Below are 25,388 nucleotides of genomic sequence, written 5' to 3'. Positions count from 1 at the left end.
CAGACCAATGTTTAAGATTTCAAAATCAACGTTCAAGATTACAAAGTCAAAGAAAAACACCAAACCAAATACCAATGTTCTAAAGATCATGAAAGAATTGAAATTTTGGCTAGCTTAACTTGTTTCCTGTAGAAGATCTAGAATAACATCAGCCTCAACATCTAATGGCTCATCGATTTCTTCATTCTCTGAGTCCTTGCCATTATCATTTTGTGGAGTAGAGACCAAACCTGCCCACCTTTTAAGCTCATCATCTTCATCTATTGTAGAATGGCAAAGAGCTTCTAGCTCAGTCATTTGCTCATTGGTACAAGCAACTGAGATCACCTTTCGTTGTTGTAGAAGTGCCTCTTTGGTCCCGTAACCAAGTGAAAATATGTCCACTACCTTATCATCCTCTTTGAGACAAATACACTTGATGGCGCGCCGAACAAAAAAAGCTTTGGCGGTAGTCATAGCATCAACCTCTTCATTGTTGTCAATGCCTAGAGTAGACATTGGTTGAAAGAGAGACTCCTTGAGACTAGAGTGATTGGCGAATTGCTCTTCTTGACTAAAGAAAGCCCAAACTCCAAAAATTACTTCACGAAGAGCAGTGGGTTGGACGGTCCCTGATGCTATTAAAGAGCCAAGAGGCAAAGCATACAACTCATACCATTTTGCTTTTTCAGAGATTGCCTTCTCAAGAGAAGCAGCATGTTGGTATTTGACTAGACCAACAATAACAAATTCTGATGGTTGATGTGCTATCCTACAAACTCCATCAATAACCTTTCCAAATTGAGCAGCACTCCAACCACTAGATATAGTGCCCTTGTGTGTTCTGTCTATAGATGATGATACATTACACCAACACGCACTGTAGAATTATTCTCACCTTGGAGAAACTCAATGCCTTCTAGATTCTTCCCCACGCACTTTATGGTCCATGGAAAGCTGAGTTGTAATCTAGATGAACCATTATTTTGTGCAATGATCCATTGCACATATCCCTTGGTAACTTCTGGAATTGCTGGGGTCTCCTTTGTTTTTTGAAGCCTAAGATGTAGCCATTGGGTGCAACTGATAAAGAGAGATTTGTAGATCTCATCTGTAATGTTATAATGAGACCTACATTCCTCCCATGAAGTAATGGCTTCTACTCAATCAAGCTCTTTGAATAACTTGAACATCTCAGCCAAAAACACCTTCGTTTGTTTTATGTTTGTTGCACGTGCAGAGAGGTCGATCATGTCCGGTTGATGTGGTTGCTTCACCAAGCAAATCTTTTCTTCTTTGAGCTCCTGTTGTAATAGCTTAACATCGTTATCTTCTAAGCCTCGTAAGCATCTAAAAGTAGTTATACTTGGTTGGCGTCCACGTGCAAATGAGGCTTGATGGTTCTCTAGGATGTTTATCCACTCCTCATAGATGTCTTCTGGATACATGACCATGTGGGCTTCTCTATTCGCAAATGAGCTATGGTTAAATGTGATGTTTGCGACAATCACAAAGGCCTACAAGAAACAAAAAGTAATAAGGTTTTATATACAATTGCACATTAAGAAAATTAGAAACAAGAAATAGAACTTACATCCCAATCTTTTCGACTCTCATGACTATGGGGAACACGTGCCTTTGGTTTTTTTGGACAAGAATATGCTAGCCACTGTCCACGCCCATGCTTCAAGACCTCCACATAAGGTTGGGTTTTCATTGTTGTCTGTGTCTCTATGTTCTCCATTTTGGAGATTCGCACTGCAATCTCTTTAGGGGCATCTACAACAATCCTTGCAGTTCTGTATTTGTAGAACTCTATCCTTGAAGCATACTTTGTGCTCTTGTTGCGCAAAAATTCTCTAGCTACTATTATGGAGTGTTGACTAGAAAGAATCCAGTAGTGGTATGTTGCCAGCATGTCTGCATGTACTTCATTAGCCTTTAGAGACTCCTTTTTTATGGGATCATATGGCATAAGGTCAGATGCATTGGAGACTGGTCTAGAATGCTTTGCAAATTGTCTCAAAAGGAACTTTACATACACACCTGACAATGGCCTACATTTGAAGTGATCAGGTGCAAGATTGCATTGGTCAACAGAGATGAGTTGTGTAAACTGCACCCCAAACTTGAAGTAGTGCTCTATTCCAATGTACCCATCTAGCCCACTCTTGAAAGTCTTCTTAACATCCTTATCAAGATCTTTTTCTTCCGGCTGAACAATTGAGGCTAGCACCTTCACTCAGGCTGAATCTGCAATTACTGCTATTGAAGGAGTTATTAAAAGAGGTTCACTTAAGCTAGCTTCATCCCTACGTGGAGCCTCTAGAGGTACAAGTGAAATAATTTCTTGCTCCACATTTTCGGTGCTATTTCTGATTGAGGGCGTCTCACTCTCCTTTAAAGTCTTCTTCTGATTAACTTGACTTGTACCTTCATTTTTTCACTTCTTACTATTCTGTGCCTTCAAGCTGGCTAAATACTAAATAACTTTCTTGAAGCCTTCAGTAAACATGTCCATGAGATTCTCGCTGGGAGTATCTTCTCTGATTTCTATCCACCATGCCTTTATCATTGTCTCTCCATCACTGCTATCTTTCATCAACTCTCAAGCAAAGGCCATGGGCTCTAGCAAGTAACAATCACCGTTTTGTACTTTCACACCAAGACATGGGGACATGTCAATATCTGAGCAATCTTTATTTATCTCCTTGACAATTCCACAATCTTTGAAGGGAGATTGTTCTTTATCTCTAAAGAACAAGTGGACTCTCTCATCAGATTTACCACTTGGTAAGTGAAAATCTAGATACCATGGGCTTGGAGTGAAGCCTATTGCATCAACTGACTTTGGCATTCTTTTCTTTGAATAGGATTGAGCCATATCTCTGAAAACATAACAATATAACATTATTTGTATTTATGTTCGATTTGAATATGATTGAGACAAGTTTATGTAAACTTAACAGCATAACATTACTTTGTTATAAATGGCTCTAGTGCTACATGGATGGCCTAGGTGCCCAAGTAGAGTCTCTATATTGAATGCTACTGGTCAAATAGAAAACTACCTCACATTATCTAGCCATGCTTGATCTCTAAACATTGTACATTGCCACCCTATGGCCCTTAGGCCACAAGGTCTCCAGATGGGACATATGACCTTGTGATCCTATGGCCCTAGGGCCATAGGATCTCCAAAGGCCACAAGGTCTTCAAAAGGAACATAGGGCACCCTGTGACCCTAAGTCCATAGGGTCTCACATCATACTTGAGGGCATCCCAGGGCCCAAGGGTGGACATAACAAACATAGGGAACCCCATGGTACACATTGACGGGAAACATGGCAGCCCTTACGGCCCTAGGGCCATAGGATCTCCAAACGGAACATAGGGAACTTTATGGCCCTATAGATCTCTAGATGGGACATAGGGCACCCTGTGATCCTATGGTAGTAGGGCCATAGGATCTTCAGAAGGAACATAGGGAAACCTATGGCCCTTGATATTGTTTATTCCTAACCTATGGTCTTGGGCCACAAGGTCTCAAGATGGGACATATAGTATCCTTTGATCCTATGGATCTAGGTTCCTTATGTTCCTTTTGGAGATCCTATGGATCTAGTGCCATAGGATCTCGAAAAGGAACATAAGGAACAATATGTCCCTTGAGATTGTACCTTCCCACCCTATGGCCCTTGGGCCACAAGGTCTCCAGATGGGACATAAGACACACTTTGATCCTATGGCCCTACGCTCTTTATGTTCCTTTTGGATATCCTATGGCCCTAGTTCCATAGGATTCCCATAAGAAACACAGGGAACCCTATGGCCTTTGAGATTGTACATCTCCACCCTATGGCCCTTAGCCCATAAGATCTCTAGATGGGACATAGGGCACCCTATGATCCTATGGCAGTAGAGCCATTGGATTTCCAAAAGGAACATAGGGAAACATATGGCCCTTGAGATTGTACATTCCCACCCTACGGCCCTTGGGCCACAAGGTCTCTAGATGGGAAATAGGGCATGCTTTGATCCTATGGCCCTACTTTCCTTATGTTCCTTTTGAAGATCCTATGGCCCTAGGGCCATAGGATCCCAGAAGGAACATAGAGAACCCTATGGCCTTTGAGATTGTACAAGGCCACCCTATGGCCCTTGGGCCATAAGCTCTCTATATTGGACACAAGGAACCTTGTGATCCTATGGCCCTAGGGCCATAAGATCTCGAAAAGGAACATAGGGAACAATATAGCTCTTGAGATTGTACATTTCCCCCCTATGGCCCTTAGCCCATAAGATCTCTAGATGGGACATAGGGCACCCTGTGATCCTATGGCTGTAGAGCCATTGGATTTCCAAAAGGAACATAGGGAAACATATTGCCCTTGAGATTGTACATTCCCACCCTATGGCCCTTGGGCCACAAGGTCTCTGGATGGGAAATAGGGCATTCTTTGATCCTATGGCCCTAGGTTCCTTATGTTCCTTTTGGAGATCCTATGGCCCTAGGGCCATAGGATCCCCACAAGGAACATAGAGAACCCTATGGCCTTTGAGATTGTACAATGTCACCCTATGGCCCTTGGGCCATAATCTCTCTATATTGGACACAAGGCACCCTGTGATCCTATGGCCATAGGGCCATAAGATCTCGAAAAGGAACATAGGGAACAATATAGCTCTTGAGATTGTACATTTCCCCCCTATGGCCCTTGGGCCACAAGGTCTGTAGATGGGACATAAGGCACCCTTTGATCCTCTGGCCATAGGTTCCTTATGTTTGTTTTGGATATCCTATGGCCCTAGGGCCATTGGATCTCCAAAAGGAACATAGGGAACCATATGGCCCTTGAGATTGTACATTCCCACCCTATGCCATTGGGCCACTAGGTCTCTAGATGGGACATAGGGCATTTTTTGATCCTACGGCCCTAGGTTCCTTACGTTCCTTTTGGAGATCCTACATCCCTAGTGCCATAGGATCCCCATAAGGAACATAGATAACCCTTAGGACTTTGAGATTGTACAGTGCCACCCTATGGCCCTTGGGACATAAGCTCTCTAGATGGGACACAAGGCAGCATGTGATCCTATGGACCTAGGGCCAAAAGATCTCGAAAAGGAACATAGGGAACAATATGGCGCTTGAGATTGTACATTTCCCCCCTATCGCCCTTGGGCCACAAGGTCTCTAGATGGGACATAAGGCACCCTTTGATCCTATGGACATAGGTTCCTTATATTTATTTTGGAGATCCTATGGCCCTCGAGCGATTGGATCTCCAAAAGTAACATAAGGAACCATATGGCCCTTCGGCCACAAGGTCTATAGATGGGACATAGGGCATTATTTGATCCTATGGCCCTAGGTTCCTTATGTTTCTTTTGGAGATCCTATGGACCTAGTGCCATAGGATCCCCATAAGGAACATATAGAACCCTATGGCCTTTGAGATTGTACAGTGCCACCCTATGGCCCTTGGGCGATAAGCTCTCTAGACTGGACAGAAGGAACCCTGTGATCCTATGGCACTAGGGCCATAAGATCGCCAAAAGGAACATAGGGAAAAATATGGCCCTTGAGATTTTACCTTTCCCCCCTATGTGGGACATAAGGCACCCTTTCATCCTATGGCCATAGGTTCCTTCTTTTCCTTTTGAAGATCCTATGGCCCTAGGGCCATAGGATCCCCATAAGGAAGATAGAAAACCATATGGCCCTTGAGATTGTACATTCCCACCCTATGGCCCTTGGGCCACAAGGTCTCTAGATGGGACATAGGGCATTCTTTGATCCTATGGCCCTACGGCGATTGGATCTCCAAAAGGAACATAGGGAACCATATGACCCTTGAGATTGTATATTCCCACCCTATGGACATTGGGCCACAAGGTCTCTAGATGGGACATAGGGCATTCTTTGATCCTATGCCCATAGGTTCCTTTTGTTCCTTTGGGGATCCTATGGCTCTAGGGCGATTGGATCTCCAAAAGGAACATAGGGAACCATATGGCCCTTGAGATTGTACATTCCCACCCTATGCCCCTTGGGCCACAAGGTCTGTACATGGGACATAGGGCATTCTTTGATCCTATGGCCCTAGGTTCGTTATGTTCCTTTTCAAGATCCTATGGCCCTAGGGCCATAGGATCCCCACAAGGAACATAGAGAACCCTATGGCCTATGAGATTGTACAATGCCACGCTATGGCCCTTGGGCCATAAGCTCTCTAGATGGGACACAAGGAACCCTGTGATCCTATGGCGTTAGGGCCATAAGATCTCGAAAAGGAACATAGGGAACAATATGGCCCTTGAGATTGTACCCTTCCCCCCTATGGCCCTTGGGCCACAAGGTCTCTATATGGGACATAAGGCACCCTTTGATCCTCTAGCCATAGGTTCCTCATGTTTGTTTGGGAGATCCGATGGCCCTAGGGCCATTCTATCTCCAAAAGTAACATAGGGAACCATTAGGCCTTTAAGATTGTACATTCCCACCCTATGGCCCTTGGGCCACAAGGTCTCTAGATGCGACATAGGGCATTCTTTGATCTTATGGCCCTAGGTTTCTTATGTTCCTTTTGAAGATCCTATGGCCCTAGTTCCATAGGATCCCCATAAGGAACATAGAGAACCCTATGTCCTTTGAGATTGTACAGTGCCACCCTATGGGCCTTGGGCCATAAGCTCTCTAGATGGGACACAAGGCACCCTGTGATCCTATGGCCCTAGGGCCATAAGATCTCGAAAACGAAGATAGGGAAGAATATGACCCTTGAGCTTGTACCTTTCCCCCCTATGTCCCTTGGGCCACAAGGTGTCTAGGCGCGACATAATGCAGCCTTTGATCCCTTGGCCATAGGTTCCTTATGTTTGTTTTGGAGATCCTATGGCCCTAGGGCCATTGGATCTCCAAAAGGAACATAGGGAACCATATGTCCTTTGAGATTGTACATTCCCACCCTATGGCCCTTGGGCCACAAGGTCTGTAGATGGGACATAGGGCATTCTTTCATCCTATGCACCTAGGTTCCTTATGTCCCTTTTGGAGATCCTATGGACCTAGGGCCATAGGATCCCCATAAGGAACATAGAGGCCCTTGAGATTGTACCCTAGGGCCATAGGGTGGGAATGTACAATCCTAGGGAATGTACCCTAGGGTTGGGAAGGTAAGTTCTGTAAGCTGGGACTACTAATTTCACCACCTTTATACCGATACTTTCTCGCAGCTCTGCATCCACAAGAATCCACTTCACATGCATCTGATAAAGCTCCTCAAATGCTGCATTGAATGCCTTGAGCTTGGTCTTGAGGAGGTCTCGAGCCGCGGCCCGGCTACCTGTCAAGGTCGTAACCCTGGTATATTCAGATGATGAATTATCTTTGCCCAGCCCTCCTTCATATACATAGAGATATTAATCTCAGCTTGCTGCTGTTGCTCTTTAAGCCAAGACTCACCCAGAAGAACCTTGAACTCTGATGCTTGGCAATTCATAGCAAGGTACCAGAAGTTATTGCAAAGGAAGAGATGATACAAGACTGGGTCCTCCTTGAAAGACTTTGCCCATTCATTGACATTTAGCACAAGTGCATTCATCACACTTAGGACCGCTTTAGAAAGCAGATTTTATGTGCTTGTCTTGTCCTGAACATTATCTTTCCAACTTCTATATATTATAAGCACCTTGGTCATGATCGGTCCATAGAAATCTCCAACCAAGTTCTTGACATATCCTATCACAAAGCTCAAAACCTTTGGCAGACTGCCATCAATGGGTGCCTTTGAGCCTCTCTGATTCTCTATTTGCTGCTTTAGCTCCAAAAAAATGTCATGAGCACCTTGCACTATCAACTTCAGTAAACCTTTCATCCTCTGTTGAACATCCTTGCATCCTGGGCCCCCAAAGAGCCTTCCAAACAATGGTCTCAAGTTAGTCATGGCTTCAAACATGTCAAGAATCTTGAAGAGTTTCTGTGGTTCATCTGGACTGTTTACTGCTACTTCCCCAAAATGTAAAAGCTCCACTAAACCTCCAGACACGACAATTTTGCCAAAGCTGCCTTCCCAATCTTCAAAGGCAAGCTTTTCAAAAACCTGACTACAAAGCTGATACTCTGGTTCACAGATTGACTTAACAACTACCTCCATATGTTGTGTCCATGGGCCAATGTACATTCCTAAGCTTTTCCAATCAACCTTTGAGCCAGACTTAATTTGCAGAAAATTAAGTGGTAGAGCCTTCATACTCTCTCTAAAAACTCGCACGCGAGTTTCAATGAAAATTTCCATACTTCTATGGGTCCTTCCATTGGAGACCAGCTTTTGCATGATTAGGTGCAAGCTCTTCAAATTCTGTGATTGACGCTTTCTGTCGCTCCTAGAATCAGATTACCTTAACACTTCAGTACAAAGAGGAGGGACTAGCAAGCTATCAACAGAAAGGATTCTCTCAAATTCACCCTCCAGCCTGTCTAGGTACATGGAGTGAAGTCCTCCATCAAGCTTAGCCCAATCTCCGCTGGACAGACACGCTTGCAGAAGCTTGAGATGAGATGAAATTCTTTTCATGGGTGCATCTTGAAGGACCTCATTATAATCTAAAAAATCATTAAATTTCGGGTCCACCTAGCAGCAACCATAGACACTTGGGGAAATAGGGGGACGACCTGGGTAACACCTGAGGGGGATGAAATGCCTGTACCCTTAAATATGCTACAAGCAATGCATATCGCTTCCGACAAGACTCATCCTAATGTAACGAAGAAAACATACAAGTGGGTCCCTAAAGCTTCTTTAGTGACCATAGATAGTGCTAAAAAACAGAAGCCTTGTAAGAAACGTACCACTCGCTCCAAGAAAAGTAAGAAAATGTTGCGATGGATCCCTAAACGACTATTGGAAGCCCAAGGCTACTATCAAGGAAATGATCAAATCTGGGTGCCAAAACGTAGATTGTGCTCTTACCTATCACCTGACCCAAGTGAGCCCAATCCCGTAGCTCCAAAACGAATCAATGATCGTGGAAAGAAAAAAATGCTACACACCCGCTCCCGAGCTAGTTTGGGTACCAAAGAAAGAACGATTTGTTCCACCTAGCTCAGGAAGGGGGAGTCCCATGAAGCTTCTGGCTCCTCATGTAATACATCCATAGAGGTAAAAGATTCTACACAGCCTCCATCTATAGTAGTGGACCTCCATGAAGCTACAAATTTGAGACAGAAAGCAGATAGCCTCCTCAAGGCGGGAGATGAGACTAATGTAGCCGATGAGATCATGCTAGGGATCACATAAGAGAGAGTGCTTGAGGTCATGCATGGAATTAAAGACTTTCAGCACGGCAGATGCGGGGGCAACAGCTTTGTCAATGACACCAGAGACGTTGTAAAACCCTCCTCCGAAGGCCCCACTCTCGTCGGCGAGAGTGGTCTAATTTTTAATTGCACAAAGTTGTACAATGCGTATGAAATGGACTGATGCAACCTGGGACCTACCGATGACGACGACGGTGATGACGATGACGAATTTAGGGCTGAAATCTGTGGTCTTCTAACTACTGAAATTCAGCAAATCTTTGGGCTGTTTCGGGTGGCTGAAAATGACTGTTTTGCTGTGTTTTTATGGCTGAAAATGGGGGTTCTCTGCAATGCTTCAAGGGGTTGATCTGGTACTATGTCTAATGCTGAAAATGTTGCTGCAAGTGCTTTATCAACGGCTGATCTAGGGTAATCCCTTCAGGGGTGAGAGAGAAGGGAGTAGCGATGGCTGGGGTAATCCCTTCAGGGTTGAGAGAGAAGGGAGTAGCGATGGCTGATCTGGCTCCATAGCACAAAAAACGCAGCCTGAGAGGTGAAAACGCTGTTGTTTGTAGAAAACACAGACACCAAGGGGGAGCGATCTCAGTTTTGAGGGAGTTTTTCGTTATGGAAGCAATCAGCAGGGGATCGTCGGCTTGGGAGAAGAACCTCAACGTCTGATACCATGTGAGAGTAGGCAGCAAAAGCGAAAGCGAAAGCGCTGCCAACAACAACATATAGGTGAGGTTGAGTCCTTTCCAAGAATACATCCAGGTCTACTTCATTTTTTCCACATTTGCCATATGGTTATAATCTCGTGATGCATTCGACCACAAACCATCAAATCTCTCATGTAGCTTACTCTTGCATTGAATTTGTTACTGAGCGTGTTTCTCTTTTAGTTTTTCTACCTGCTCTTGCATTTGATTCATAACCTTTTGAAGCATCTGTAGCATTTTTGTTTGATCTATTTTGTTGTAGTCCACTCCATTCATGGCTGCTTCGACCTCATTTGTAGATTTTTGATCTATTAATATTTTTACTTGCATTGATGTTACATGCAGATACGATGTTTGTGTTAGTTTGACATATGGTTTGTTTTAAATATATAGATACGATGAGTGACCAGGGTCATAGAGTGAAGTTGACGTTCATCAAGACTTTGCTACGTACCACTGGACTATCAGGAGAGGCTTTGACGGAGGCTATGTCAGATTATATGGAGATGGATGACGCCAGTTTAGACAGCTCCATCGAGTTTCTTGGGGGATTCAGTTTTCCCGTACGTCCTGGAGAGGGTACATCCTCCCAGCCACATGCAGGAGTGGAGACTTCCTCTCATGCAGACCAGACCATAGCACATCGGTAATCTTCTCGATTGATAAAGTAGTAATGTCATTCTTTTTTTTAATATAGAAATCTTAATATATGTATTCCCTTGATGTCTTTGTTTGCTTAGGACTCCTATTCCAGGTACATCACATCATGAGAGTCAGCGGCTTACTCCTAATGTACCTCCTAGTACTCAGTTGACACCTGATTCACAAGCTAGTGGCCGTCAGTCTCGGAGGTATATCTATTATGGTGATTATGAATTAAATATCAAGTAGTTTTTAAGAACTCTCATCTAATCTGTCGTATGTTTATTCTGCATGTAGGCATCACCGGCAGAGTAGCACGCCACCAAGCCGATCGACTCGTGAGACACCGCCTCAGCCGCCAGCTCCCCCATCAGTGCCTCCACCTCCACCAATGCGCACGTGCATTGGCATCTTGGGTGTCACATGCGACATCTTGCCTGATGGGGCTATCCTCCAGCTCGGAGCCGGCATCGCCCTCAAACGTCGGATGGAAGACCTCTGCTCGTCTTATCTAAAGCAAGTTCATATACCATGGGAGTAAGTATTAATTAACATAAAAAATATAAAATTTAGTTTGTTAGTTGAATTACTAATCGGCTTTGTTTTGCACTGTAGAGATCAGCATGAGGATGACAAGAAATATGTTCTCAACACACTAGAGACGGAGTATGGGACAGGATGGAGTCTCATATGGATGGTCAAGCAAATGTGCAAACTCATGGGTCATCGACGCAATGCAGCACGGTAAGTAGAAAGAAAGAAATATTTTTAACATCTCTCTCTCTCTCTCTCTCTCTCTCTCTCTCTCTCTCTCTCTCTCTCTCTCTCTCTCTCTCTCTCTCTCTCTCTCTCTCTCTCTCTCTCTCTCTCTCTCGTCTCTTGACTCTCGATCTGTCAAGGTGGAAATCGTTCAGAGATGCTCTCTGCGTAGGTGTAGCGTATAGTAGAGGCAGGTTGTAGGCAACTCTCGCAAGGGTGCACCATGCACTGTTGGGGTGCATGATTTTTCCTCTCTTCTATCATGCTCGCCGCTTGGGACCATATGAGACAAATCAAATGTACATGGTGTCCAGCCAAATGAGCATCCTCAACGCTTCCAGCTATCCTAGAATTTTCGTGTGTTGATGGCACAAGGTCTAGAAAAGGTGCATTCATTGCAGCAGCCACTCCTCTTAAATCAAAATCTTTATCTTCCCAATGCTCACGTCCTTGAACTATGGCACCTCCTCCAAAGATGCTGCAAGTGCTTCTTCAGTTCATTTTTCCTCACTTGTTTCACAAGAAAGTCCACAGCTCCCTTTGACAAGCATTTGAAAATGGAATTCATGGAGTCATGAGAGGACATCATGATAACCGGAATGTGCTTGAGGGCCCCATGGTTCATAATTCACCCCAATAGACCTATGCCTAATAAACAGGGCATCACGACCTCCGTCAGAACAAGATCGACTTGGTTTTTCTGGTCCATCAAAAGCTCCCACACTAGTAACCCAATGGAGGCAGGTGTAACTTCATAGCTGCAATCGCGTAGGAGAGCACCATCTGGATCAAGCTGAATGCATGGAACTGATGCAAGTCTAGGCTATGTCGGCAATGACGAAGGGGATGACGACACCATCCTAAAGGCTGAAATCTGCAATCTCGTATCTGCTATCCAAAAACGCTATGGGCTGAAATCTATGACTATGTCCAAAAATGCTGATTTTGGGATTGTTCTGTAGGTCTTTGACGCTAAAAATCTGCACGTTTAGGGCTGAAAAATGAGGTTTCCTGGGGGTGAATGTGCTACTCTTTAGGGGATCAATCTGATGGTCTTTCATTGCTGAAAAACGCCATGCTAAAAACTGTCAAAAACGCTAGGTGATGGGTCTCCAAAAACGCTAGGTTGCTGAGCTTCTTCTGTCGATGGTTGCTGAGCTTCTGCTCTAAGTGAACCCTACGGTCTCCTATCCCCCACACAAGAGGGGAGAGCTAGAGAATGCAACACGCAGCGACCTACAGGTTGCTACCTTCGAATTGCCCGAGAAGGGGATTGTGGAAATCCATGGCAATAAGCCATTCGTATGCGAAGAATTGAGAGGAGATGTGGCGAACCTGGAATGTGAAACTGTGGTCGTGATGCTTGATTGTGAAGTGAAGATAAAGGATGTGAGCCAGGCAGGGTCTCCTGATATGCGTATAACCTACGGTATACCGCTAAGTTGGGGTGTGTGCATGAGGCCGAACCCCTCAGCAAATGGTGTTCACAGTATGGCTGTGAATAGCTTGGACCAGATGGCGGTCGGGAAAACAGGAAGGTCAGCAACAAGCCTACTGGCTTGGAGCACACATCGGAAGGATGATTGTGGGATTACCCGGAAAAGGTGGTCAGCAAGGTGTGACTAGGGTTATGAATTGACAGTGGTTCAAGGTCATTGGGTCACGAAGGAGGTCATGGAGACCCGATTGGGAATGTCCCTGAAGGGGCCTTACAGACTAGTGTACGCGAGCCATAAGATAGATGAGGCAAACCCAGTGGGATTAATCGCCGCGTGGTTACAGTTCGCTGTGTGGTTCGGTGATGGGTGTTAAAAAATGCGACTGCCCAAGTCATGTGTGGCAAGCAGGGCTGCTTGGGGTTGTGGATAGTGACCTACTGGAGGTGAAGATATGCATATGGGACCCGGGAGAAGGTTACCCATGCAGGGATGAATTTGTTTACGGAATGAACCGAATGCGCGGAGGTACTGAGCTGACAGCACGCTGGAATATACTTGGCCGATGTGGGATTAAGCCCGAAGGGTTAGAGCCGTTTGCTGGTTCTGACAGACGGAATGTAGCAAGATGAGTGCTGGCACAAATGCAGGCCACACATGGCCGTTGGATCCCACCGTGACAAGCGAGGTTGCAAGAGGATGCGGAGCGAGTCAGGTGGACTCGACATCATACCAGGCAGCCAAGGACTAGATCGCATAATCGGGGATGTACCACAACTAGGAGGTATTGGGCTGAGTTGGAGGGCCAACAAACAACTAAGGTGCAGGGTGAGATATGCAGGTACGAGAAGAACAGCAATGCTGGGGCAGGTTATGTATGGCCGATGTGTTTCCCCTCGAAGAGACGGGCGAGCCACTGATTGCGAATGCAACACGACTACGCATTGCAAGAGGGCGGGCTCCGCTCAGCACCAGCCCACCTTTCATTCGGGGAGCTGTGCTGTGTGAGTGATTAGGCACATGCTATTATACCTTAACCGGTACTGGCCCGAATGGGGGTTATTCGACACCGGGCAGCAGGCTGTATGCCAGACCATTTTGGATGAAATTACTAGCAGGCCTACGGGCGTGGGGTCCCCAAGTAAGTAGTGGGGGCACACTGATGACGGTTATGCTACTGGTACGGTTGGCACTTCATGGAGGTTACAGTCAAGGGTGATGCAAAGGGAGGAATTCCAATGGGGAGAATCTTGAGGCGGATTGTCTTTGGAGCTTAGGAGCTTGGTGTGGTCAAGCTTGGTCGAGGAGGCGGTTGCGGCTTCCTTGGTGAGAGGAGCTTTGAGCTCAGTGGAGCTCAATAGAGAAGTGCTCGGAGGAGGAGAGCTTGAAATTCGAGTGCTTGGATGCTATTGTGGCAGAGCTCTTGCATTGGAGCTTGCATTGAGAGGACATTGCATCACACAGAGTGAAGGAGGAGCAGGTTCAAGACTATGTGCAACTCATTTTTTGTCATTTTCGGGCTCTAAAACACAGTTTTTTGCGTAGCTACGTCATAGAGAATCAAATCTACATGATCCAGGAGTCTAGGTCAGGGTTTTGGTACTCTCCGGAAGCGATGGCGATGTCTACTTGCTGAAATTCTGCTTTGAATTAGAACAGGTACAGCAGCAGGTTTGTTTGTGCCCTTTCGGGTCCCAAAAACACTGTTTTTGGTATATCTCACACACACGGAGTATTTTCTGCAGCAACCAGCAGATTCATAGGTGTACACAGGTTTTTGGATATGCATTTGTCCAGAGAGCCACTCATGTGAGAGTGAGCTATGTTGCCATGGTCTTGGCGTTTTATGTATGCCATATATGGATTTGTGTATTTGTTTATGGCTGAGATTATTTGAATTTGGCTCAATTTATAGAAGAAACTCTGTTGGATTTTATTCAGGTTCTCACCATAGCTTCTACGTATTCGCAAGTTGCTCTTTGATAGTTTAGTGGTTGAGTTTACTCCCACCTTGATAGGTGATTTTCAACCATCATTTGGTTGGAGTTTGGAGTCACTTGTGTATGCCCTTGTGTGCCGTATTTCGCATTGCGCATAGCGACAGATCTTGCAAGGTTTTGCGAAATGTTGCTAAAGTTATCTAGCAGACATTTGGTCATCGATTGGAAGGTATTTTGGCAGCAATCATCACTCACATGTATGTCATTTGAGGTGCCGTTGAGTGGTACTCTGGCAAGAGTGGGTATGCTCATATGTATGACTTTGTAAGGTGTTTCCGGTCGAGTTTATTCCCGGATTGGCCATTGTGGCATATATTATTGTCTCTTTGAGGTTTACTATTGAGACTTTGCTCCAGTTACAAAGGAGACTCTGCCAAAATTTTGTCAGATATTTATGCGCGATTGAGTCATATTCACTTGTGATTTTGTGCAAGGCTTTGCACGGTTATTGGTGCAATTTTGCATCAGGTTTTGAGCCATATTTGCAGACTTTTGTTGATGCGATTCGAGCCAGTTTAGGGCTGATTTGGTTGACATTTGCTAGTCATTGTTGGTTTCTCTTTTGCGAGCATTATGGCTGATTTTTCATTTGACTTCCAGCGTTATGGTCTGACAGAGTTTGATGGTGCAAATTTTGTTGCTTGGAACGAGCATATGCTTGTTGTTGGTGGATTTGGGGCAGGATAAACCCTTGCGTGGTTTATCGGCAAAGCCCAAGTCTATGCGTGATGATGATTGGCAGGATCTTGATGAGTTAGCAATGTCTACGATTCGTTTGCATCTGGTTGAGTCTGTTTACTGGCAGGTCTTGAGGGAGACTACAACTCATGCTTTATGGCATAGTTTACATGCTATGTACATGACATCCATGTCTACAGGGGAGTGGGCAGCCTGCTCGGTTAAAGCAGACAGTAGGGACAAGGCTACAATTTTGCTCAAATCGAATATACTTGATGAGGACATCGTGCTCTCTCGTAGGCGGGGAGAGTGTTACGGGTTCTATGCATAGGCGGGTTCCAAGACCCTCCACAGTCACTCGTCCTCTGAGTTGACTTCGTGAGACGCGACCTCGAGGGCCCTTGGCCGACGAGAGGTCTCTACCTTGGGTGATCACCCTTACGGAGGGAAGCTATACAAGCCACACTCAAGAAGGGAAGCTATACAAGCAGTAGAAAAACACAAATTCAGCAGTATAAAAACGTAGCAGATCAGCATTTTTAACAGCCCCAAATCAGCCCTAGTTGGTTGGAGAAGATCTCCATTTTCAGCCCTCGAAAACGCAGCCAAAGTAGTCATTTTCAGCCACCGAAACAGTCCCGAAATTCAGCAGATAGAAGACCACAAATTTCAGCCCTAAAGTCACTGTCGTCATCACCGTCGTCGTCACCGGAATAGTCCCAAGTTGCATCAGTCCATTGCATCCGCATTGTACCACTTTGTGCAATCAATAGTAGACCACTCTCGTCGACGAGAGTGGGGCCTTCGGAGGAGGGTTTTACAACGTCTCTGGTGTCGTATTTCTCTTCTCTCTGTATCTCTCAGTCTCTACACTTGCACGCACAATGTCCATTCACTTTGTTTGTGATCATAGCACTTTCGATTAAGAATGGAAGGCTCTCCCTTCCATAAAAACTAAAAGGAACCTTGAGCACAGTTTGGAGCAGTCATCTTGAGAAAAGCGTAAACAATCATATGCTATGGACTTGTCGACAATGTCGACGAAGATCAGGACGACAACGAGACGGATAGGAATCTGAAAAACGCTATGGCTGAAATCTGTGAATCTTTATCCACTTAATTTTGACTCTATGTCGATGACGACAATGCGTTGAAAACGCAGATGCTGAAATCTATGTTTTTTGGGTTGAAACTGCAAACGCTCGTGGATCTAACCATGCGGTGAGGAACTACTGCGGGAAGGTGAGGTCTGCGAGGTTCGATGATTCTACGGCGGAGTCTGATTGCTGAAAACTAAAAATGTTGGTCTAGATCTGGGTTTCGTCGCGGTAGATCTACAAAATGTTGGATGGTTATGTTGATGCAAAAACGCTAGGGCTGATCTGCTATCTTGCTGTGGAATCTGCTAATGCTAGGGCTGATCTGTCTTCTGCTGCTGTCGGGACTAATCTGCAGTGCAAAAATGCCAGGGCTAATCTGTCATGCAAAATGCTATGCTTTTCAGATGGGCTTCGCTGTCGGTGGCATCGTCCTCGTATCTTGAGCAGCGGCGTGTTTTGATTACCTTGTACATAGCTACAAAAAGAAAAACGAGTCTGAAGGGATTCGAACCCTGACACTAGCCATATGAGGCTATCACCACGAGACTCCCCACCACCCACCCTTATTAGTAAGATTTCAAAAGAATAAAAATCATTACTTAACAAAATGAATTACTGTGAGATTAAATCTTACCCAATATAGGTTGATTTGTGAGTTGATATGCACGGCTAATAGTCCTCATCGTCATCTCTGAGATTAACCGTCAATAAAATCTCATCTTCATTATCTTTGTTTACTTCTTCAAACTCCTCTGCCGTTAAATTTGTGTTGACGTTCATTTCCTCCATGTGCTCGACATCCACTATTTCTTCCTCTTCGGTGTCTGTAGTTTCAGAGTACGGATAGTTGTCGTTCTCATCATCATCTACAATGTCATCATGATCGGCAAGGTAAATTCTACACGTCTCTAATATGGATGTGTCTAGATTCGAAGATGTTACCAATTCATCCTGATTTGCTTCCTCAGGGTCAACGCTATCAAACAACTGACGCCCTCTAGGTTGGACATGCACAACTTGCCACCATGGATGAGAATCTGGGTTCTTGTAAAAGAATGCTTGCTCAACATGAGTTGTAAGAATGTAAGGCTCTCTTGTTGCACGCATTAACTTTCAGGAGTCGACATACCAAAATTTAGATGGTTCTCTTCTCATTGTGGCACTATTGCCTTTATACTCGGCAGGAAACCAATCCACCTTCAGAATCACCTGTCAAAATGCACGAATCAAAACTTTAGAATTATGTATAACTTCAAGAAATCTACATGTCATTGTTGTATGAAGAGGAATTTCATTCACCTGTTTGAAGATCCGATACGATATTTCATAAATGTCGACTATGGTTCCCACATAACCCAGTTCACTATCAACAAGATTTGTGTCTCTTGAACTTGCACGTAATAATTGCTTGAAAGAGGCAACAACGGAAGAATCTTGAGTTAGATGTAAGTCATCAATAGCTTTTATTCGAAGATGTTGACCATAAGCCCACATGTTTGTATACATTCGAGCCTAGATCAATGTATAAATGATATAAGAAAAAAAGGAATATTGCTTGTTTAGTTTAAAGTTTTCAAAACCCAAAAGTTACCTTTCTTTCACATCCGATCACAAACTCTCTCTGTTCCCTTGAGATTGTCTCATGATCTCTATCCGCCCGTTGCATACGGGTGTATAACCAATCCATGAAAGTAGGTACGTCTTCGATGTTATTTACGTTGGTTTGACATCTGGATCTCCTGTTTTAACGTCTGCCAACTCGTTGGTTTGCAAGTTTCTCCTCATACTCCTCAACAAATTGTTGCATGCATTCGCTATTATAGACAATGAAAGTAGAAATATCCAAACTATCTTGGATCTTAAGTCGAAAAGGGACTCCCTTACCAGACAATACCTCGTCTGACATGGTAGAAGAAGACGCATTTGTCCATACGCATGGAGCTTCAAAATCGGTTTGCTCAAGATATTCACAAACGTAATACATGCATTCTTCAAGCATCCATCCTTCCACCATAGAACCCTCTAGTCTTGATTTTTGACATACATAACCTTTCAGTACTGCCATAAATCTCTCGGCCCAAAACATCCATCGAGTAGAAACAACACCAGGAAGCTCTATCTCGTCCACTAGATGGATTAGCAGATGAACTTGGATATCAAAAAAGGAGGTTGGAAGTTCCTTCTCCATTAAACAAAGAAGCTCTATACATTCACGCTTCTTTTGTGGAATTAACCCTTTGTCAATTTCTTTAGATGTAATCCATCTATCAATAAAAGAAAGAAGAAATTAAAGTTATATTTGAATTAAGAACTTATCAACTAAAATTTTATACTAAAATTTAATGAGCGATAAATACCTTGAAAGCGATCCAAAGCGATATATTACGTCTCGGACTCCTTGAATAGTACATTCATCAATAACAAGGGATAGAACATGCTGTATACATGATTAATCCAATCAAAAAAACTTGCAAGAAAATAAATACTTACGAAGATTGATAAAAAATTACCTTCACAAAATTGTGCCAATCATGTGTTTTTAAACCGGACAAGCTCTTGTCATCTAAAGTGAACATGTTTCGACAAGATGCTCCATATCCTACAGGCGTACAAATCAATTGAATCCTCTTGTTGATAGTCTGTACCTCTTTTGCGCTGAGTACCCATGGGGCAGACTCATAGGTTGTGTCACGTCCAGTTTCATCAGAAAGTGGCCATAGATTAGGCTTTGAGTTTCGATCCTTTAAGTCATTTCTTGCTGCCACTGTGTCTTTCAAGCCAACAAGGTGTTGTCATAACAAATGACCAACGTTCTTAAATATATGCATAGGATCAAGAAGATGACATATCTTCAAATCCTTCCAATATTCCAAAGTGTACCATATCGAAGGACTTTGAGCTAGAGAACGTTTTCCTCTAGCTCGCACCTTCACAGCGTCATCATCATCACCGCTTATGATCTCCGACTCTGGAGCGATAGTGGGTCCAACAGTCCACTTTAGATACCAATCCTTTGGTGTGTTTGGTATCGGACATTTCCCTTCTTCTACCTTCCCGTTGAAATGTATGGCTTGCCTTCTATTTCGTAGATGATGCTCTTCAGGTAAAAATCGTCTGTGTCGAAGATATATATTTTTGTTGAGGTTTTTGCTATAAGTTGATCTCAACCAATCACCACACACAGGACAAGCTTTATAGCCCTTGGTACATATTTCTGCATGAAAAACATAACAAATATTATTAGCACAATAAATATACAAAAGACATATGAGAAAATGTATATATCTAAACCATTTACCTGAGCAAAAACCATATCCTCGAAAGTCGTGGATAGTCCATGCTAAAATCCCATGAACAATGAACTGCCTTTCACCAATGCTTCTTGACATATCCACGACATCAATCCCTCTCCACAAATCTTGAAGATTCAGGTCTTTAACTTGTCGCTTTCCTGGGATTAAGAGTGAGAGCATTAAATGCTCTTTCTTAATACTAAGATATGGGGGTAGATTATAGTTAATAACTACCACCGGCCATGTAGACCATTTACTTGATTTTATAGAAAATGGATTCACACCATCTAATGCTACACCCATCTTTAAATTGCGTGATTCTTTTGCAAAATCTGGCCATAACGAATAAATATGCTCAAATGCAGGACTATCCTGCGGAATTCGCATTACTCCATCTTTGCTCTTGTGCTCCGCTCCCTATGTCATAAGCTTAGCTAATTCAGGACTTTGAAACATATGTTTTATACGCGGGGCCAAGGGAAAATGTCTCAATACCTTTCTAGGGACCTTACCTTTCTCATCTTTATAACGAGGCGTTTGACATTTTGGGCATGTCACATTGTCCTGGTACTGATGTCTATATAAAATACAATCGTTGGGACATGTATGTATAGAAGAATAGTCAAGTCCAAGACTACTTATCATCTTCTTCACCTTATCGTGTGATGCAGGAAGGGAATTGCTTGTCGGCAAGAACTTTTGAGAGACTAGCCTGCAAGTTGATTAAAAATATGATCAATAACAAGCACCAATGTTTAGAGTGTAGAAAACAAATATGTTATATGTATACATACTTCAATAGTGCTGAAACGGATACATTACTCCATCCAAAACGTTTTTGAAGATTAAGAATAAGTAAGCTTGCACTTAGCCGTGTCAGTTGGCTTCCTTCATAGATATGCTTTAGAGCTTCTTCTCGATGATACTTCTCGTTTTTAGGAATATCGCTCGCACTATCATTTTGATGCCAATCCTCAATAAAATCAGCCATGCCATCGTCATTATAAAAGATACCATCACGTCCATTAAAGTCCTTAGAATATTGTTCCTTTAGTCTTGCATACGTATTAGGATCACTCCTGCGTAGGATCCTCATGCACTCTATTGACATTTGAGATACGTCATGTGAATGTTGATTTGTGACGTTATCGATGTCATAATCTGGAATCTGCATATTTGAAGGTAAATAGGATTGTATCAATAGCATGCTTATATATAAAAGGAGAGAGAGAGAGATGTGCATGGAATTCAATAACATTTGGAAACAACAAAAAATAATATCAAAATAAATTAGCGACAGTATGAAACGTAATGAAAATTAAAGTGTAGAATTAGGGTACAAGAGTTCAAAATAACATTAGGAATTGTATACAATGAGCTCTTAACCCTCATCTGTTAAGGGTGCTCGTGGAGGTCTACGCCATCCATAATTGACCAACAATTCATCACCAACACGTAATGATTTAATAGCATGGACAACTATATATCTTGGTACATCCCTAGTCATGTGTCTTGGTTCATGACTATTCTCACACTCCACAAATGTGCAATTGGTTCTTGCACTTCTCCCTTGACTACTATTGATTAAACCTGCTATGTTTCCTTGAGAGTAAGGTCTTCCATCAACATAGAGTCTTTGGCCTTCTGCATGTGTAATCCCTCTAGCAGAAAGAGAGGCTGCATTGAGACATAATCCATAAGTAGTCATGCTCTGGATGTAGCGAGTGAGCTGATTCCATGGACCCCATCTATATATAGGTCCACAAAAAGACATAAGGGTGACCTTTGAATGAGGGGGCACAGCACATCCTGTGCAATAAAGACGCCTCATCCCGCTCCACTGATGGTGGATGGAGCAATCATGTAGCGATTTCTCCAAAAGCCAAAAACCACTCCATCTGAAGGAAGTGGTCCTCCTTGCCAGCCTCCGTATCGTCTACGATCGTAGCTCTGTACTAGATCCTGTAAATGAGTAGGCAGTGGATGATCTCCACCCATCTCAGCCTCCAATGGAGGAGGTAGAGGATGTAGAGAAACCTCGAGCTGCAGCTGACAAATGACCTGTCCGTGCCGTGTGCGAGAGACATGTGCACCACTGGTAGTAAAGTCATCCTCGCCATCAAGTGAATATACCTACATATATAATCTAGTTACATTATATATTTTACTCTTTGATTTTTAAAACTCCAATATCAAACAAAGGGAGATCAGAAATATACCATAGGTCGATGTCTCTCCTCAGGTGGTGATGCTCGCTCAAAAGTACCATAAGTCATCTGATGTGAAAAGCACTCCCGTCATGGCCTGCGATACGTGCCACAACAACGAGCACACCAGCATATAATAGGCTCCTCATAGTAGAAATCATCGTAAACGGGTTCATGTGCAATATCGAAACTCTGTGTACCCCGGCTACCACTAGTAGGAGGTGGTGGTGTACCCTCTGATTGATCCGAATTTGGATTTCAATTACCATAAAAACATGAGACATTTATCAAATGACCAAAATAAAAAATTCAATAAAAGTAACAAAACAATGAAGTCTAGTAGTTATATGGTATATTCTGATGCTTATTGTAATTTAAAAAATAAACAGGCGCTATTGTATGGTGCCGTCAAACAAGAGAAAGGCAACCATTTGCATGGAGACATGGCAATTCTTCCGCAAGGAGAGGCGCCTACGCATTAATTTTCCCCAACAAAAGGTGTGTGCCTTTGGTAATATATATTAGAATTAATATGAACTTTCCTAGATTGATTCTAACTTTCTCTAATCTATGTTATTTTGTTTATTCAAATTTGCTTAGGAGGCAACAAGAAAGAGAGTAGCTTTACGTCACACATCTAGACTAGAGCGGATAGGACGGGATGGATTTGTGGCCACATTTGTGAGTATAGACCATTCACATTTTAACTTTTAAAGGTAGTATTATTGAATGCAAAATTAATAAGTCTTTGGTTGTGTCTTAATGGAGAAGAAAGACTATGGTCGTGCACCGACGGCACAGGAGATAGAGTACGCCACATACTGCAGCTATTGTGCTTTGTGTCAGACACTTACTGACACTCCAGATCCACTTGTACGTATCTTTGTTTTTCTTTGTAGTTTTTTTTCATGGTAACTGTAATATATTCTTTTTTTATTTCACTAACTAATACAGGAGCAGCATGGGGAGGCTGATATGACAGAGGTGGATCGACAGGAGGCCGAGGGGCAACGTCGAGAGGCTGAGAGGAGCAGCGGCCCAATCACTGGCCATGATGGTGACGATCGCAGAGATGGGGACAGTCGTAGTCCCATGGTTCGGACCAGTGGTGGTGGCACTAGCGATCATGAGACCGATGATAGTGAGTCTTCTAGTAGTGATGGATCACATAGTGATCCTGCATAGAGATTTCTTTTGCATATTTGGGATCGTTATATATGTATTTTTCAGTGTGCATTGCCACATTGTATGTGATGATGAGATTTGTTTTGTATATGTGAGGATTGATCACCACACATTTTGGACACATGTACATAAACTTACTAATGATATATACTGACATGTGTTTGTTGCATCATTGAATTTGTCTATTGTCAAACAATTAATTATTTGTCGATAAGATAATTAACCTAAGTAACCATCTCAATGTTATTTATTTGTCTTTATATATATATATAAAAAAAAGATGGATTGAAATCATGGTCATTGTGCTACAAAATGATGATGTGGCATGTGAAACCTAGTCCTAAGTTTTCTGTTAGTTGCTCTACTTCTCAAAATTAAGGCATTATGATCTTATAGCACTCTTGTGCAAGTCTTTAATAATATAAAAGAAATATCGCTAGGGACGTTAGTCTTTTTGTTCAGTTGTTGTTGTCCTGGTTTGGGTCACCGCCTGTGGCTTTTCGCCCGATCGGTTTACACATTGTTAAAAAGGCTTCCAATGTTTTTTTTAAGATGAAGATTTGAACTATGACGTTTCAAAGTACCAAGCATCATACGCTCCAAGTTTTAAGTTACGTACCATGTACCATGTACCTTGCACCAATGACAACTATCAAGTTTCATTATGGAACCTCATACCAAACTCTAAATCAACTGCCAAATCTAACACTAACAAGTTTTCTTGGTTTCTATGTCAGGCTCTAGTGTTAACAAGCTTTTGATTTTCATATTTTTTGTAAAGGTAGCAGATTTTACGCTAAGTGTCAGATTCTACATATCTTGTACCAAATCAAGTACCAAGTACCAAGTACCTTATACCAAATCTAACACTAAAGAGGTTTTATTGTTTTCATGTTAATTTATTACAGTACCACAAAGTTACATTGACCAATTAATACCATGGACCATGTACCAATTGAAAGTACGATGTTTCATTATGGAACCTACAACCAAATTAAAGCAAGGACCAAGTACCAAGTACCGACATGTACCAAGTACCAAGTATCAACATGTACCAAGTACCGACATGTACCAAGTTTTCTTTATTTTCATGTTAAACCCACATGTCCCGAGTTGTATGAAATAGGGACAAGTTTTTTTTTTTTTTTGTGGACTCTAGAAACGGTCCATCGGCGAGTCGTTGGAGCTCTTGTGAGCCCACATGGAATGTCCATGTACCAATGAGGCATATGGGAAAGCTATACGGCTCGCTAAGAGATCAAACAACTCGTTGATAAATGGATCATTCTCAAAGTCCTCGAGCAAAAAACGCTCAGAAACAATACATTGGTCAGCTATTTGAGCTCTCGGTGATTCCTATAGCTTGCCCGGCCACATGCCTCTTTGGCACGCGAAAAATCTATGTGGGTTCACAGAATCTTAAATGGTTCGCCAATGAGCCGTTTCCAAAGTAGTCTGCCATCCAAAGTAGTCCGCAAGCGTTTTTTTTATCATGGACTTTAACGCATGGAGCCCACGTGCCAATGAGGCATGTGAACAAGTTATACAGCTTGTTTGAACTTTGAAAATGGCCCATTTGCGAGCCTTTTGAGATCTCGTGAGTCCACATAGCTTGTCCACGTGCCAACGAGGCGTCTTGGAAAGCTATATGGCTCATGAGATTCTAAAGCGGCTGGCCAATGGATCATTTTAGAAGTTCGCAAGAATTATTTCTGTTATACATCAAGAACATTTTTCTTAACTGAACAAAGGGAGCCGATTTAGAACTTATAGAAACGTCTGCTACATGACAGAAATCATGGGATTGAGATTTAATATTGGCTTGAGGGCCTGCTATTTTATTTTAATATATAATTTTATCCAAAGTAGTCGATCAGCGAGCTTTAACGCATGGAGCCCACGTGCCAATGAGGCATGTGAACAAGTTATACAGCTTGTTTGAACTTTGAAAATGGCCCATTTGCGAGTTGTTTGAGATCTCGTGAGTCCACATAGCTTGTCCACGTGCCAACGAGGCATCTTGGCAAGCTATATGGCTCATGAGATTCTGAAGCGGCTGGCCAATGGATCATTTTAGAAGTTCGCA

General features: G+C 43.1%; 1 protein-coding gene and 2 pseudogenes across 1 annotated transcript; 1 reads left to right on the top strand and 2 right to left on the bottom strand.

Moving 5' to 3' along the window:
- Nucleotides 1-114: 114 nt before the first annotated feature.
- On the bottom strand, nt 115-10,278 carry LOC147443188 (uncharacterized; annotated as a pseudogene).
- Nucleotides 9,410-23,403, top strand: LOC147443186 (uncharacterized). Its single transcript, XM_086529803.1, has 9 exons — nt 9,410-10,024; nt 10,396-10,648; nt 10,743-10,853; nt 10,942-11,181; nt 11,260-11,388; nt 22,507-22,615; nt 22,718-22,798; nt 22,886-22,990; nt 23,072-23,403. The coding sequence occupies exons 2-9, from the start codon at nt 10,401-10,403 to the stop codon at nt 23,300-23,302; spliced, it is 1,254 nt and encodes a 417-aa protein (XP_086385929.1). The 5' UTR covers nt 9,410-10,024; nt 10,396-10,400; the 3' UTR covers nt 23,303-23,403.
- On the bottom strand, nt 17,241-17,772 carry LOC147443187 (uncharacterized; annotated as a pseudogene).
- Nucleotides 23,404-25,388: the final 1,985 nt, after the last annotated feature.

This window comes from Adiantum capillus-veneris, chromosome 14 (assembly GCF_014529385.1).
Source record: "Adiantum capillus-veneris isolate H3 chromosome 14, ASM1452938v2, whole genome shotgun sequence".
NCBI classification, from domain to species: Eukaryota; Viridiplantae; Streptophyta; class Polypodiopsida; order Polypodiales; family Pteridaceae; genus Adiantum; species Adiantum capillus-veneris.
The sequence above is the reverse complement of the archived record's forward strand: the minus strand, read 5'-3'. Positions and strand labels throughout refer to the sequence as shown.

What these genes read in the sequence shown, in the direction of transcription:
- LOC147443186 (XM_086529803.1), top strand. Translation starts at nt 10,401, where the DNA reads ATGAGTGACCAGGGTCATAGAGTGAAGTTGACGTTCATCAAGACTTTG. An exon ending in AGTGGCCGTCAGTCTCGGAG is followed by an intron (nt 10,854 to 10,941) that starts GTATATCTATTA and finishes TTCTGCATGTAG; the next exon opens with GCATCACCGGCAGAGTAGCA. An exon ending in CTGACACTCCAGATCCACTT is followed by an intron (nt 22,991 to 23,071) that starts GTACGTATCTTT and finishes TAACTAATACAG; the next exon opens with GAGCAGCATGGGGAGGCTGA.